Genomic DNA, 17,238 nt, shown 5'->3' on the forward strand with positions numbered 1-17,238 from the left:
AATCAGTCCTCTTTGCTTGCAAGTTAAAAACTTTTGCTTACAGATCAGTCCTCTTTGCTTGCGAGTTAAAAACTTTTGCTTGCAAGTTCAACTGCACTTAATGGGCAGGGCCTACGCTGATGGATGAGAGAAGAGTTTCTATTGGTGGGTTTGATGTGGCTTCATACATACAGAGCAGACTACACCCACAATTCCCTCTCCCCCACTGGAAACGCTTGACAGTCGGCATTACTGCTACACCCTGGGACTGTTACACCGTCAAATAGTTCTGCCCTGGCTAAACAAAAGCAATCTGCGTGCACCAGTTTAAATAAAACATTCTTGCTATTATTAGGCACACGGACCGTGTACTTCTGATACCGTGTATTATTCTATGCGATTTGGCTGTTTGTTGTAGATGGGATAACCACAGTATTTTGACGGTAAATAGCTCTTTTCTAAAAGTTTACTAACTACTAAAATCCCACATCCTGTGTTAAATACAATGTATCTTAACTATATTTACAATGAAGCTTGATTCTGCACTCTGCACTTAGCCTGTATGTGAATGTTTACCGTTGCTATGGCAACAAGTGACAGCTGACATTAGCGTTAGTTAGCTTGGCTCAATCGTCCGACGAACAATAACCTATAAAATTCTAATTCAACATATTTAAACAAAATCAACAACAGCTACCACCAGTTACAGTCCTTACAACCTTAGCTAATGTGTTGTCACGGGTCAGAGTGTCAAAATTAAAGTAATAATAGCGTAAATCCCTGAGGAACTACGCTAGCATTAGTGACGGTTGCATCCACTCGTATGCAGTTACCTTACGTTACAGTTCAAACAATATTACGAAGCACAATACAAACTATATAAACAAGTTATCTATTAAGGGTACACTACTAATAAAATCTGAAGGTGCTTAGGTGACATTTACCTACCTGAAAGAATAAATGAAAACAAACTGTGGTTTTGCTGGTCTTCAGTAGCTTTACTCTAGGTGTATCTGCCAACTGAAGAACCAACCGTTTATATACCCAGATTTGCTCTCGTGCCTTTACTCAAATCAGTTCAGCTTTAAATTGAATGGGGGGTATCTGTATGGTATCTGTAGATACAAAATCGATATATGCATACAATAATGTCACAATTGAGTGGGCATCGCCACCTACTCCTTGGACATGTGTATTCCATCACTTGGTAGCGGATTTTGCGGTTTTGTGTGGATATCATTTTTTTTTTTAATCACACCACTCGTGTAGACGAATTTTTTTTTGGAAACTGGAGGCCGAAAAACTTCAGTTTCAGAATTGATTTTCGCCACAGCTCCCCCTTGAACTGCAGAACTCCCATGTTGCTTTGCAAGCGTACTAGGCTGATGAGTAGAATTTAACAAACAGGCTAAATGAAATGATGTTGCACACTCTTGTACAGTAGGTGGCGGTATGCACCTTTGAATTGTTTGCAATCCACCAACCGAGAGAAGAAGAAAAAAAAAATGCTTTGCAAGCTGTCATTCCAATTGAGACTGGCCAATAGAGACATGTCTTACAGCTTTCAGTTTAGGCCCCACCCACCAGGTTCAACTTTTTACTCGCAAAGCTTTTTGACTTGCAAACAAAAAAAAATGACTCGCAAACAAAACTTTTGGATTTGCAAACAAAACTTTTGGATTTGCATTTATTAAACAATCATTTTTCTACTTACTGATTGCAATATTGATACTTTTGCTCTCAAATCTTGTTTTTGATTGCAAAACCTACTCTGTTTGATTGAATAATAAAGAAACAAATGTGGCTCCATAAAGCTGTAGTGTGAATTCAGTTTACGAGACTTTCATGTTTTTGGAATGTCTTTGATGAAGAAATCAATCAATCAAGCAGAAACCGAAACATATTTGTCGGATACAGAAAGAAATCAAGAACCAGGCAGATCTGCACACTGTATTAAAATCTCCCAGTAGTTTTAATAAAAGTTTAGCTCTGTTTCCTCTCTCAAGTTCACAACTACAGCTTTTTTTGCGTTAAATTTCCCAAGACATTTGCTGTGGTGACATCACTGCTGCTTTTAAGACATTACTCGCAGCAGAAAACTGCTCACTCCACCAGTTTACCGAATTCACCATGTATGTAGCAGTGCGTCTGGTGTAGGTGCACCTGGCCTCTAAAGAGAATGTGAAATGCCAGGAATTTTAGACCATGCGCTATAGATCTTGTAAATAAGGCCCTCAGTCTGACAGTGAGTGGAAATAAAGGATGAAAATGTACTTGTTATAGAGGAAGACACCAGCTGCAGACGCCAGGCCTCTGTTTGAAGCATAAACCAGGGGATAGATGTGGCCACACTCCTCCTCTCTCAGACCCTCCTCTGTCCTCCTGCATAGATGCACACATAAAACCAGCTACACGTTAAAGGCCCGAACATACTCGGGCGTACTATAAGCGGAACGGACTCCGCGAGGAATGTCCGCATTCATTCGGGCTTCCATAGTCGAGCGCACTTCCGCATTGTAGTTTCCTGTAAAAATGTCCGTGAAAAATCCCTGCGATGTGAAAAATACATGCCGAGCAGTCACTGCTGCGCGGAGCGGAGTCCACGCGGTTGTAAAATCTGAGCTTTGCGTGCACAGGCCTTGCAGACGTCCGCACGGACCTCCGCGGAGTCCGTTCCGCGTACATTCCGCCCGAGTATGTTCGGGCCTTAATAGTTAGTTAACACTGAAACCTCAAGATTAAAAAAAAAAACAAAAACTCCTTGTCTTTAAACATTGTGTTTGACATTGACTAAACTCTTCCCACAATTTACATAGTGTAAACATATTTTTCATCAAGTCAAACAGAACTTTAATAACATTAGTTGGATATACTGAATTTCACCACCACACTGTAATCTTTCTTGTTAATTAAACATCTAATTAATCTAATAGTAATTTAAGTCAGTGGTGTGAGTTGCTATGTTCATCAGCATTCATGACAGAAAGTGTTGTCACAGTTATGAGTGACCATTACAATTCTACTGTTGAAAAACTGGACTTGGAGTTATTCATGAGAGCAGACACGCATCACTTCCCTGTCGTCAGAATGACCACACCCCCAAGCACTGTGATAGTGCCAGTCCCAAATTAACACCATGCCTAAAAGCTGCTGCATTGTATGTTGTGCATTAAACAAAAAAACAAACAAAAAGCTGTTTATATTTTTCTTTACTTCCCCAAAAATTGTAGGACAATAAAAGATAAACTGTGGGAACCGGTCAGTCAATGCACGTACTTCACTTGCTGGTTAGTTAATGTTGTTATAGTCAACTGTCATAATGTTAAAAATCAAAGTAGTAAATGCTGAGCATATTAATGTTAGCAATGTAATAAATTTACAGTAACATCAAACCGGACTACCAACACAGCAAAATAGAGCATCTTATCAACAGAAAAAACAACAGTTACCATACATCACCCAATGATTCAAAAAGATAAGAGGTGTTTGTCAGGATATGACACCCCAGGCCACTGGGTGGAGTTGTTATTCCACTTCGATGGAGGCAGATTAAAGGGACCCACTTCTTTATTTTTTCTATATAAAGATGCAAATTGTGGATCAGCAAAAAACATAATTGTTTGCCTGACTGCCCATAGGATTTAGGCTCCTGATGGCTAAAAATAAAAAGGTACAGTATTCTTATTTTAGGGCCGTACCCAACTAAGAATTTTGTCTGTTGAATCAGATTGCGCCAGTTAGTACAGATATTTGACAATTCCTTTTTGTCCATATACAGTTTTAAAGTTAAAACAGACTTCAAGTAATATAGTAAACAAGTCAACGACGCTAACAACGAATTGGAAATATGCACAGTGTTCAACATAACATTTTTTCCCCACTGGCCCCCCGGGCCAGTAGTTCAGAGTTTTACTGGCCCCTTGTATATTCTTACTGGCCCAAGTAAAAAAGAGAGAGAGAGAAAAAAAAAATGTCTGTAAAACTTCATTTCATTTAACTCCATTATACCTCATCGTAGTGTGTGATGGTATATACAGCAGTCCTCGCAGAAGCTGATGTATGATGTCACAGCCTCTGTGTACTCATCCACTTCTTAGATGACCTCACAACAGGTTTACAGAGCTTTAACTTCTGCCTGTATGAGGCAATCAGGTGGACGGTGTTGTGGTCAGAGTGGCCCAGTGCAGCGCGGGGGACGGCGTGATAGGCGTTGTTAACAGTTGTGTAACAGTGATCCAGGATATTCTTCTCTCTAGTCTGGTCGGACATTTTATAAACTGTTTGTATCTGGGGAGTTCATGGGTGAGGTTACCTTTGTTAAAGTCGCCAAGGACAATAACTAAGTAGTCTGCTCCACACACAGTAGCCTATCTGGTCGGCGAGCATGCGCTGTAGCCTACCTCCTGCACGTTGGCCTGCGGTGGGATGTAAACACCGACCAGAATGAATGAAGCAAACTCACAGGGGAGTAAAAAGGTTTGCAGTTGATGAAAAAAGATTCCAGATCAGGAGAACAGTGCTGCTGGTCACTGTCACGTCATTACACCAGCCACTGTTAGTGTAAAAACAGATACCTCCACCTTTAGTCTTGCCGGAGAGTTCCATGTTACGATCTAAAGAGTTGGAAGCCTGCCAGCAGCAGCGCAGAGTCCGGTATCGATCCACACAGCCACGTCTCCGTGAAGCACAAAACTGCAGATGTAGAAAAGTATTCGTTTTTCACCATCAGTAGCTGAAGTTCATCCAGTTTACTGGCAAGCGAACGCACGTTGGAGAGAAATATACCTGCATGGCAGCGGTGTGCGGTGGCCGCGTTGGCAGAGAGACGCACAAGTGCACCGGCACGTTTCCCCCTCCTCCGGTGTTTCACTGCATGAGCAAAGGTAAGGGCACCTTTGGCCAAAAAGCCCAATAAATCCACTGAAGGCTCGAGAAAAGTGGGATAAAAATCCGCTGGAGTTGTTCCCCTGACAAAAAAGGCCTTACAGTGTCACTGGCCTGAGCGGGCCTGTGACCTGTCAGTCAAATTGCCCGACATACTTTTTGATTGGCCCCAGGCCATTGGGCCATGGGTTATGCCGAACCCTGATATGCAACAACAAACAAAAAAAACAAACAAAACAGAGACTGTGTGAATTAAGAATCTGGGAGCCGTAAGTTCACTACTTCCAAGCAAAAGAGAGAGACACAATAGGAACGCTCACTCTGGAGCAAAATCTGGGGACCAAAACATCCCCGGGGGTACACTGCACAGAACACTAACTAGCCAAAAAAATACCTGACAGGTCTGGTGATTGGAATCTCTGACTTTCAAGGGGCAGCTCTATCTTATTGTATGCTATCAAATTGGCAAAGACCTTGGAATTTGAATTTAGTGCCAGTCAAATTAGAGATACTGCTTTCACCTACTAAGGGATGTGGAAATGATGCAAGGGTAGAGTACCTGGCTGTGCTGCTCTCATCTATTTGAGCACAACCAGGATATATTTGCAGTATTTGGTTCTTTGTACCTCAAATTTCAGGTGATTTTGGTCACATTTGGTTTGGCTGAGTGTGAATCACTTTTTTAGTCCCTCATTCACCTGCATTCACAGACTAAAGACCAACTGAGTAAAATAATTGGAAAGCATTATCTGATGCTGCAAACCGCAGCTCAATAGAACTTTTCTGTAAATAAATCTCTCAACTATCTGTGCAAAAACAGAAGAAAAAACAACTGAAATTGTTAAAGTGTATAAAACGTACCAAATTTAGTAGGCTTTGATCTACTGAAATTAAATTCCTGTACTGTGTGTTGCGGATAGGGAGACAGAAACCCCAACTCACTGTTGGATCAGCAGCAACAGATTGACCACTTCCACTGCCACCTCTGGGTCTTTGTCCAGCACCATGCTGAGCATCCTTTCCTAAAACACACACACACACACATTAAAATATGCATTGGCACGCGCACACACACAGATAAATGAACAATCATGCCAGCAGACAAAAAGGCATAAAACAAGACGCACAGATATGCATAAATGTATCCACAGACACACATGCACGCACAGACCCACTGATTAGGCACTAAGCCATGGCATGAAAACCATTTATCTGCAGCAGCACATGTGGCTTAGGAGGATTTTTATGTGTTTGAGAAGAGCTTATTAACCATCAGTAATTGGCAGCAATTAACGCACCCAGACACACGCCCAGACAAAGGATGAGACCATCACAACAAACAGGAATGGTGGAAAAAAAAACCTATAAAGGCTAGAAATGGGAGGAGGCACAAAACACTGGGAAGAGAGACACAGACAGGCAACAAAATAGAAACAACACAATAAGCTGGAACAATAGATTAAAAAGAGATGCTGGGCGGGCAGACAGACAGACAGACAGACAGACAGGAGGGAGAAAAGAGGTTTTAAATGAGGTGTGAGTCCAATCCAGAGGGATGCCTCACTTTAAATCTGCTGGTGAAAAGCTCCAGGCGGCCAATGAATTCTTTCTCCTGATACAGACCCTGCAGGGCACGCACACACTGAAGACGCACTGGACTTTGCTGAAGGAAAGAAGAAGACAGTACAGTAACACACACTCTATAACTTTCATACACACTGCTGCACAAGTCTGTTTGTAGTGGACATTTCTCTTTGTGTGAGCAAGTGCATGTGATCCTTCTTGTGTCTGAGTGAAGATGTGCTACAGTAGCATCTGGTGTGAGAGGCTGTCAAAGACTATGAAGCATAAATGAGAAACAAAAAGCTGCTTAATTTGGAAACCTCAATTCCCTTTACGCAGCAGTCCTTCTCACTGCTGTCTCCACTGTTGGCCTGCGGAGGGCTGCAGACAGACAGCTGCCACCGCTGTGACACATGGTGCTGCCAGCGGTGAAAAGAACCGCAAAATAAAGGATCATAAACTTTACTCTGTTATGTCTACTGTCTAGTCCTGTGTATATGAGTTCACCTTGTCATGCAGGGTCCACCCCAGGTATTTAAGACATCCATCATTCAGGAAGTCTTCAGGGTCTGCTTTCAGCCATTTGCCCAACTCCTCAATGCACGCCGCCCGGATCTCAGGCAGCTGGTCCCGATAACGGTGCACAAACACACCACGGAACGTGGCATTCATCATGGAGGACACTTCCTCCCTGTTCTCCTGCAGCTACAACACATACATACATAATAATATTAAGAAACATTTATATAGCACCTTTCCTAACATAAAACGCAGCTCAAAGTGCTTAACTAGACAACAAATCAATAACAGAGACACAAGGACTGAAAACAAACAAAGAGATTTAAAAAAAAAAGAAAGAAAAAAGGATGGTACCAGCAATAAAACAAGTTCTTGAATTTCCCCCCTGGGGGATCAATAAAGTATATCTTATCTTAAGTTGATAATGGTATAAACAAGATATACAGTACAGGCCAAAAGTTTGGACACACCTTCTCATTCAATGCGTTTTCTGTATTTTCATGACTATTTACATTGTAGATTCTCACTGAAGGCATCAAAACTATGAATGAACACATGTGGAGTTATGTACTTAACAAAAAAAGGTGAAATAACTGAAAACATGTTTTATATTCTAGTTTCTTCAAAATAGCCACCCTTTGCTCTGATTACTGCTTTGCACACTCTTGGCATTCTCTCCATGAGCTTCAAGAGGTAGTCACCTGAAATGGTTTTCCAACAGTCTTGAAGGAGTTCCCAGAGGTGTTTAGCGCTTGTTGGCCCCTTTGCCTTCACTCTGCGGTCCAGCTCACCCCAAACCATCTGGATTGGGTTCAGGTCCGGTGACTGTGGAGGCCAGGTCATCTGCCGCAGCACTCCATCACTCTCCTTCTTGGTCAAATAGCCCTTACACAGCCTGGAGGTGTGTTTGGGGTCATTGTCCTGTTGAAAAATAAATGATCGTCCAACTAAACACAAACCGGATGGGATGGCATGTCGCTGCAGGATGCTGTGGTAGCCATGCTGGTTCAGTGTGCCTTCAATTTTGAATAAATCCCCAACAGTGTCACCAGCAAAACACCCCCACACCATCACACCTCCTCCTCCATGCTTCACAGTGGGAACCAGGCATGTGGAATCCATCCGTTCACCTTTTCTGCGTCTCACAAAGACACGGTGGTTGGAACCAAAGATCTCAAATTTGGACTCATCAGACCAAAGCACAGATTTCCACTGGTCTAATGTCCATTCCTTGTGTTTCTTGGCCCAAACAAATCTCTTCTGCCTGTTGCCTCTCCTTAGCAGTGGTTTCCTAGCAGCTATTTGACCATGAAGGCCTGATTCGCGCAGTCTCCTCTTAACAGTTGTTCTAGAGATGGGTCTGCTGCTAGAACTCTGTGTGGCATTCATCTGGTCTCTGATCTGAGCTGCTGTTAACTTGGGATTTCTGAGGCTGGTGACTCGGATGAACTTATCCTGGGTCGGTCCTCATGTGTGCCAGTTTCGTTGTAGCGCTTGATGGTTTTTGCGACTCCACTTGGGGACACATTTAAAGTTTTTGCAATTTTCCGGACTGACTGACCTTCATTTCTTAAAGTAATGATGGCCACTCGTTTTTCTTTAGTTAGCTGATTGGTTCTTGCCATAATATGAATTTTAACAGTTGTCCAATAGGGCTGTCGGCTGTGTATTAACCTGACTTCTGCACAACACAACTGATGGTCCCAACCCCATTGATAAAGCAAGAAATTCCACTAATTAACCCTGATAAGGCACACCTGTGAAGTGGAAACCATTTCAGGTGACTACCTCTTGAAGCTCATGGAGAGAATGCCAAGAGTGTGCAAAGCAGTAATCAGAGCAAAGGGTGGCTATTTTGAAGAAACTAGAATATAAAACATGTTTTCAGTTATTTCACCTTTTTTTGTTAAGTACATAACTCCACATGTGTTCATTCATAGTTTTGATGCCTTCAGTGAGAATCTACAATGTAAATAGTCATGAAAATAAAGAAAACGCATTGAATGAGAAGGTGTGTCCAAACTTTTGGCCTGTACTGTACAAAACATAAAGGTAAGTGTGAGACAGAAATATCAAATAGTAACAATGATGTTAGAAACAAGATTATAATATATTCTGAGGTGTTTCTTAAAACCATCAATTAAAGCTGTCTTATTAATGATGGGAGTTTGTTCCAAACCTTTGGTGCAGAACAACAGAAAGCTGCTTCACCATCTTTTTTGTAATTCATTTTTGATACATAAAGCAAGCCAGCTAAAAACCCAGGGGAGCGGTTTCAAGTATGTTATGAAGGTGGTAAACATTTTAGGGCCTTAAAAACAAGTAAAAGAATTTTAAAATCAATCCTTAGCATTACAGGTAGCCACTGTAATGAGGCTAGTACTGGTGTAATAGGTTTTTAGGATTTTTGTTAAAATTCTTGCTGCTGCATTTTGAGCAAGTTGCAGCCAGTCAATAGTTTATTTAGGTCAGAGTGCATTACAGTCATCTAGATGAGGAAATACAGAGGCATGGGTCAGCTTTTTAGCATCTTCCAAAGTGAGGCAGGGTCTAACTCCTGCAATATTTCTTAAATGATGAAAAGCAATCTTAGAAAAGTTGTTGATATGTAATTTAAAATGTAGCTCATAGTCAAAACTAGAACCCAGTCTGTACTTCAGGCTTACTCTGTAGAGTCAGATTTCAAAGTTGCTTTAGGGGCCGTACACATGCCGCGTCTTTAACTACCTTGAAAATGTGAGGTCAGGCGTTAGTAGGCGCCACTTTTGTGCCTTTTTTCAGGCTAGCTTTCAAGAGCGCAGCGGCAGGTTGCATCTGAGGTTGCTAAGCAACCTTGACAAGCACTGTATCATAGCCTATTTACCTGCAATCCTGAGTGCAGAGCTGATCTTCTTTCAGGAGCTGTTTCTAAGTGTGTAGGCCTATCGTCTGTGGGAGAGATGAAAAGCTTGGCAGCCCTGCACTAACGTGATCAACTTTTTCGTGTTTATCACAGACTGATATTTTTGGAAGATGGAAAGGATATCAGTCAGCTGTGACTGGTTGTTTGTCATGACATGTGGTGCGCGCTGCTGTGTTCCAAAAGTTGAAGATTGCGTGCCGCAACAGCTTTTCTCTGGTGTTTGGGCGCACCTGCCACACGTCTTAATTGAAAACAATGTATTTGAGGGCGCAATAAACGCGGCATGTGTACGACCCCTAACATGACTTCTCTGTACAGTTGTTTCAATTATAAGAATCTCTGTTTTATCTTTATTTATTTTGAGGAGATGATTACTCATCCAATATATGAAACAGGAAATGCAATTTATCAAGGGATTGAGAGCATCAGTATAATCTACAAATAAATATAACTGAGTGCCATCTGCATAACAATGAAAATGTACTCTATGTTCCAAATAATTTTTCCAGGTGGAAGCATATACAGACAAACAGCAGGCAGAGGACCAAGAACGGAACCCTGTGGAATACCAAGAGAAAGTAATAATATGAATCACCTGCATATAATAATGTACAACCAAGACTGTGAACAAATTCACTGGCACAGTCTCCTCTTTATATACAGTCTGTGGTTCAGCTGGAGCATTCATCTTTTATTGCTTTAAGGACCAGCAGGCAACCAATCCTTAAATTTAGAAATGTTCCTCATATCCAACAAAGGATTAAATTACACAATTTTTTCGTTGGTCTACATCATTCTAATGATCCAAAGTCTAGAAGTAAGGGTATGAGACATAACATCATCATCGACACAAAACATCATACAAAAGTATCCTTTGTTTCACTCCAAACGTTTGCCCATCATAATTACATTACTTGGAGTGCACTTGTCTGTTGTCCTTGATATAAGGTACCTGTATTTATATCTCAGAGTTTTTGTATTGTATAATGCTACAAACAAGGTGTGAAATGATGGCAAGCACATTATGTATCCTGGCTGCACTCTCTCTTCTCTATCACCCAGGCTCTGACAAGTGAAACATCATTTTGACTTATTTTAGGAGGAAAATGTATTCGGACAGTATCAAAAAATGACAATTTCAAACCCAACAGCCAAAAAACAACCTGTGTCTAAAAAGCAAGAAAAAATGTATGTGTATTGTTGACAAGGACCTGCAGTACTTACATGCAAAAAAGATCTTAAATATGTATATTTCAGTTTGATTACTCTGAGCACTTTGAGGACACTGGCCCTCTCCATTTTCTATTCTCTCTCTTCCAATGAAAAAAAAAAAGATGGCTCTTTTGCAACCAATGTGGATGGACTGTTGAGATGCCCTGACCTGGATGTTTAGTCTGTGAAAATGACTGCGTGTCTGCACTCCTGCCAGTGTTTGTATGCGTCACCTCACTGATGGTGGCCTGCAGCTCCTCCAGTCTGTCAGAGGCTCTGTCATGCGCCCTCTTGCCTTTCTCCATGTCATATTGCCGCTGGGTGGTCTGCAGCTGAACAGACACGATCACAGCGACTTCCACCAGCTCAGTCATCAACTTCATGGCTAACGGAGAGAAATGTGCAGGTTGACAAGGCTCAAAAATAATGACAGACTCACATATAACTTGAGGTCTAACTGAGGGAATAAAGACAGTTGATGTTCCCCTCTTTGCTGGAACAAAGAATACTACATTATTCCTTCCACAAGACAAACCAGCATCTTGCAGCCTTTGGATAAAGCCAACCCAAGTCTGCCTGTTTTGCCACTTTTCACTAAACATGTTCTTCATTTTTTAACCTGATTTTACAATTTTAATGAAGACTGTTGCAGACAAGTCCACTCTTACACAAAAGCATGTGCCAAATTATGACATTAACTTCATCTTCTTGACTGAAGACATGTATTCCTTTTAATTACTTACAGTATAAAAAGTAAATTTAGTAAATTCTTGTACATTGCCAAGAATTTACTATTTTTACTTACAGTATAAATAGTTAATTCTTGGCAATGTATAGCGCTTACCAGCCTAATCACATTGTGAATAAGCTGCTGATTTATTTATTTATTTTTATTACAGTTTTGCTTATTAAAATTTCCAGGGCATGTAAAGTAGAGAAATAGTGACAGCAATAATTAAAATTAAGATTAAAAAAATCATGACTATAAAATAATAATTACAAATATTATATTAAAATTTAAAAAATACATACAACAATAAATGAATAAGAATGAAAATATATAGATTACGACGGCAAGCTGCCGAATTTTATTTTGTAGTTTGGTTGAATGGGGGAAAAAAATCACATGGATGAGCTTTCAGCAGCTGAGGTTTCAAAAGAAGACAATGAAAAACAATAAAAGCCAGCCATACAGGAGGAGTTCATTCTGAAAAACAAAAGAACTTCTCCAGCAACTAAAACAGATGTCAGCTGAATGGAGCAATTTGTTCTGCCTCCCGGAAAAGAAAGAAGAAAAACCTTTGGTATCATCACAAATGCCGGCTTTCACTGCTATCAAAAACTAAAGCAAGTGACTTCAATGATGAGCACACAAAGGGGATTACCACCAGTCAGAGAGTGTAGCCCATAGAAATGTAATGAAAATGTCACTGTGTTTCTATGCTGTAGCCTCACTACTACAATCAAAGCTCCCTTGTGTATAATTTTCTATTTTATGCACCTGTATTGTGCCGCTGTGCTTACCGAACAGGGTGCTGGTGTGTCTGAAGGCTCTGACCTGGGAGTCAGACAGGCCGGTGAGCAGAGCCAGTAGGGAGGGGAAGAGGTACTCGTCATAAATGAGGCTATTCCGACAGGAGCTCACCAGAACCCGAGCAAACTCAAACAGGCCGGCTTTGAAACGCCTCAGCTGGGGGCCTGGACTGCACAGAGGGTAGTTCACTGAATCCTGGAGGACGACAGGAAACAAAGGACATTGAGGAAACATCATACACTGTTCTTAGCGCGGTTATTTGAAGCAGACGTGGTTGCTGAGCTAATGACAATTACATCAGGGGTGAACCAACATGATTAACTCATTAATGTGTCCATTTATCAGCATTAGGTTTTAATTAGCCTGTTCCATTACGCTGTACTCCATCCCTCAGATCATTATCTCCTGGGATATGGAGGCTGTCTGATCTTCTCGGAAAATTCCATCAGGATTATTAGAAGGGAGAACGATGACAAAGACTCTGTTAGATTCAAACATGCAGATCTGTGAGAATAATCTTTATTTTTAGGATTCATTCAGACAAATCTAAATTACGTCTCACCTCATTGAACTCTTTTGTTAGTGTACTGATGATCTCGGCATTCTGCATGCTGTTGAACATCTCTCTGCTGACCACACCTGGACAAAAGAATTAAACAGAATGTCCTAAATTAGGAACCAAAGCACCTGCACATAGATAAATGTGATAATACAATAACTCTGGCTCTTCTATCTGACCTTAAAATTGAATGACATGGTATGATTTCTCTATGATTTTCATTCCACTCTGACAAAAACATTGATATACTGTGTTGTCAATAGTCAGAGGATTAACATGGCACCTTGATGTTGCATCGTTACCACACAGGGAGATCAATATTTGACTGCTGATCATTGCCTGAGCAGAAATTGGATAGATAATCTCTTGAGCTCTGACTACCACCCCCCCATCTCAGGGGCTTCCCCTTCACCTCTGACCTTTGCATCCGCAGGACTGAACAATGAAGTTGATGAGCACCAGCAGCCCCGCCTCTTGGCTTCGCTTATAGCTGTCCAGCCACTCGTCCACCACCGTCTTCAGATTGACAAGGAGATAGCAGCCAATGAGAATGCTGGGCTCAGATCAATGGATAGATATTATGACAACGTATAATTGAAATGACATTATGGATTTCAGCTTTTACCTTTCTTTCCACTATTGGCCTTTTATGTTTTTATCAGTAACATGTGTGGGTCTGTATGCCCGTTCTCCCCCACTTACATTTTTAGCTCATTTAAATTCCAGTTTTATTCACCAGCTCCTTTGCATAATCATTTCTGGCAACCATGGCTCCATTACACAAACATGGACACTACTTTAGCACATCTGTTGTGCTAATAATCACAGTGTAACTTATGTAAAGTATAGGGTTGGGCAATGACGGTCTATACCAAGTGACAGTAGCACTGACACTGGCAGGGATTTGGCAATGCTGTTACAATGGGAGCCATCTGGGGCAGGCTTTATAGCAAATTTACAGAACAATCACTGTATTATTATATATCCTCGTACTGTGAAACAAAAATTACATATACTGTGATAAATGATTTTGGCTACATTGCCCACCTTTAAGTGTAATAAACTGCAAATACAGTAAAAGAAGCATGGAGTAAAACTTAGCCTAGAGACCTCTGTAACAGATAAAAAGATTGTGAACTACAGTTTGCCAGATTTGCTGAATTCACTATGAAAGTGGGCCTTCACCCAGAATCACCATCTGCATTGTGCTACTGCTCTACACTGTAGTGACAGACTCTTTTTATTACCACTCACCACACTTTTTTGTCTTTCCATTGTTATGCAGTCCTTCTTTTCTAGTCTTTAACCAGAAGAGACTAGGCATGGCACCACAATGGTTGGGATGGACGCACACTGTCAATCATTGACTACACAAGCTAGTGAAAGCACTTCTTCCTCCTCTTCGCGTATCAAAGCCAATTCTGTAGGGTCAAATCAGTCAGCCACTGACAGCAGATGATAATCTCTCTCATTGTTGCTCTTAGAGCCTTGTTTCTCTTCTCATTACACATGCCTCCTTCAGCACCTCCCTCCCTTCATGTGTTTATCTCTACACCCCCTTCCCCCTTTGCTCCTCAGCTGAGGGTTTGCTCACCACCATGGCACTCTTTCCAGAGCGGATAGCATCATAGATTTCCTCTGCACTGATGCCCTGGTTCCCCTCGTTCACTCCCATCACAGGTCTAGGAGAGACCTGCCTGGATGTCCCCTGGGATTGCTGCTGCTGCTGCTGAGGGGAGGGGTTTGGAGGAGTGGGGATGGGGCTGCTCCCGGGGCTGGACACCCTCAATGCAGCTTTACGCCTGGGTCTCTTGGGTGGCTTGAGATAAAAGAGGGATGGGAGGGCAGCTCAGCAGCGGATTTAAAGTGAATTGATGTTGTGACTGAATTAGTGATAGCTATGGCGAGATCGGGTTTAGGCTAACAGTTACACTTACTATGACGCTGGGTAAACCTTTTTGATCTCTTAAAAGAACGAAGAGATGATCGACAATAATAAAACTTGATCCAATACCATAACAAATTCCAAACTTAAAAAAGATCATAGCCCTGATCTATTCCACTGTGAATAATCTAAAGAAATACTATCTAACCAGTTTGAGAGTGAATAAGATCATTTACCTGTGGTCTAGTCCCTGTCTGTTTTCTCCGCTTCATGGCTTTCATGGAGGGCTCATAGTCACTGCCAAAATCTGAGAAGTCATCCAACTCCTCAAGACTAAAAGACAAGAAAACTAAATCAAGACAAACCTCGGCATCAACAAATAGTGATTACTAAGGATAAAAAGGCTGCAGACCCCAGACGGAGGTCATTATAACATTTTTGATGATTTGAGCACATAATTTACTAATTCATAACCCTCATGTTATTGTAACATTTTGTTGTTGTGGCCAACACTCAGGTCAGTTAGAGAGAATAACTTGTCTGTCAAATTATTTTTCATTATTGTACTTATTTTATTTGTCTGTGTCCCTTCAGCCCTGTCTTTAATACAGCTTTGGCTGTAAACTGGATGTTGTTTCAGAACTCTTTCTTTGCCAGCTAGTTTTAGCTGCTACCGATGCACATATGCTGCTAATGCAGAGCAAATAAAAAACAGCAAAATGTGAGGTCACTATGGCCAATCTCTAAAAGCCATTTGAATCTGGACTGAGATATGTGGATATGTACTTTGAGTGTCCGTTGTTAAACAGAATACTGTGTTATCTTCGACACCTCTTTATCAGGTTTAGCTTTGAAGGACAACACATTGTTTCTGTTAATTAGGGTGCCTTTTAAATTAGCAGAATATGTAGGATTATGTCTGATAAATGCTCCATGGCCAAATATGTTTGACAACTCTCCTAATTTTCCTTTAACTATGTAACAAAAAAATAATTAAATAATAAAAATCAGTGTAACTTAAGGGACTTCAGTGGCTCCGTACAAGTCTGTTAGAATGCGTTCAGATGACCAACTAAATATGAACTAACATTAGGCTTGCATAACTTTACCTGTCCATAAGAGAGTCTCCACTTGTCATTTTCCGTCACAGAGGCACCACAGTCCGTAAACTGGTTTTGTAAACAGGTAAGCTAGTCTCTGTAACACTTTTGCAGCCGTATCACCCAAAGTGACTGTGTGGAGAGGAGACAAAGTTAGCTAGCCCCTTAGAGAAACTAGCATTTGCTAGCTAGCTACTGGCATATCCTCATTTACCGTCATTTATGGTAATGTTCAATCTGACATAAATTATCTAACTTGCACCATGATTCTAAACATGTTTTTTAAACTTTGTCAACCAACTGACAAATTTAAAATACATATCACAAAACAACTGGGACGATTTTTCCTAAATACATCTGATTAATGTTAACTTATAGATCTCATGGGATGCTAAGGTAAAGTTACAAGACACATTAACAGAACACGTTAGCTTTTAAGGGAGTAGCTAGCAAACTACTACGGTGAAAATAAATCAGAGATCATCATTTGGAAATTAGTTGCATCATCTTACCACCTGATAATATATTAAACCGATGAGTATGTTCCTTTCTTCTGAGACTTATCGCAGTTTCTTTCGGTTTTCTCCGTCTTCATTACCCCAAGAGCCTCAAGGGCGCGTAAAGGTACGCAAATAGATACTAGATGCCGATTGGCCAGCGCTTCCACAGCTCAGAAGATGATTGGTTCGTGCAGAAGGTCACTCGATGATCATTGGTCATCCACAACAAGCAGTTCTGCTTTGCCCAGAGCCGTTAATGGCTCTGGCTTTGCCCAAGGGAAATGTAGTACATTAAACAGACGATAAAACCACAGTAAAATTTAATATTTGGTTCAAATTATGAATTTAACTTTCGCTAAATATATAGATAGAGTTTCCCAGGAATTACTACTGAAACCCGGAAATGAGTTAGCATTTTTGCGCGCCTGGTTTCCTCTTCTCAAAGTCAGTGGGTTTTTGAAATGGAGTTTTGGTTAGATGTCTAAAATAAGGTCTGTGGTTAACACACGCTTAAGAGACTTACTCATTTTGTTCTACGACATAAAATACCTCAGTAAATACCCTATTCGTGAACTTAAATGCTTCTATGCGTCTTCAAAAA

General features: G+C 41.0%; 1 protein-coding gene across 2 annotated transcripts in view; it reads right to left on the reverse strand.

The window, feature by feature from the left end:
- Positions 1 to 16,761, reverse strand: part of stag3 (STAG3 cohesin complex component) — a 37,278-nt gene extending 20,517 nt beyond the window's left edge. Inside the window, exons 1-12 of one of the 2 annotated variants that reach the window (XM_033633658.2) lie at positions 16,650 to 16,761; positions 16,147 to 16,269; positions 15,274 to 15,370; positions 14,747 to 14,971; positions 13,572 to 13,668; positions 13,156 to 13,232; positions 12,584 to 12,788; positions 11,293 to 11,444; positions 6,934 to 7,131; positions 6,428 to 6,526; positions 5,806 to 5,885; positions 2,254 to 2,361 (exon numbers count right to left, since the gene is read on the reverse strand). In XM_033633658.2, the coding sequence (XP_033489549.2) occupies positions 2,254 to 2,361; positions 5,806 to 5,885; positions 6,428 to 6,526; positions 6,934 to 7,131; positions 11,293 to 11,444; positions 12,584 to 12,788; positions 13,156 to 13,232; positions 13,572 to 13,668; positions 14,747 to 14,971; positions 15,274 to 15,370; positions 16,147 to 16,175 (1,367 nt within the window). In that variant the 5' untranslated portion in view covers positions 16,176 to 16,269; positions 16,650 to 16,761. The remainder of the gene's footprint in view (positions 1 to 2,253; positions 2,362 to 5,805; positions 5,886 to 6,427; positions 6,527 to 6,933; positions 7,132 to 11,292; positions 11,445 to 12,583; positions 12,789 to 13,155; positions 13,233 to 13,571; positions 13,669 to 14,746; positions 14,972 to 15,273; positions 15,371 to 16,146; positions 16,270 to 16,649) is intronic. The other variant, XM_033633657.2, reaches the window with a different exon arrangement.
- Positions 16,762 to 17,238: the final 477 nt, after the last annotated feature.

The sequence above is a fragment of the Epinephelus lanceolatus genome, chromosome 7, assembly GCF_041903045.1.
Source record: "Epinephelus lanceolatus isolate andai-2023 chromosome 7, ASM4190304v1, whole genome shotgun sequence".
Taxonomy (NCBI): domain Eukaryota; kingdom Metazoa; phylum Chordata; class Actinopteri; order Perciformes; family Serranidae; genus Epinephelus; species Epinephelus lanceolatus.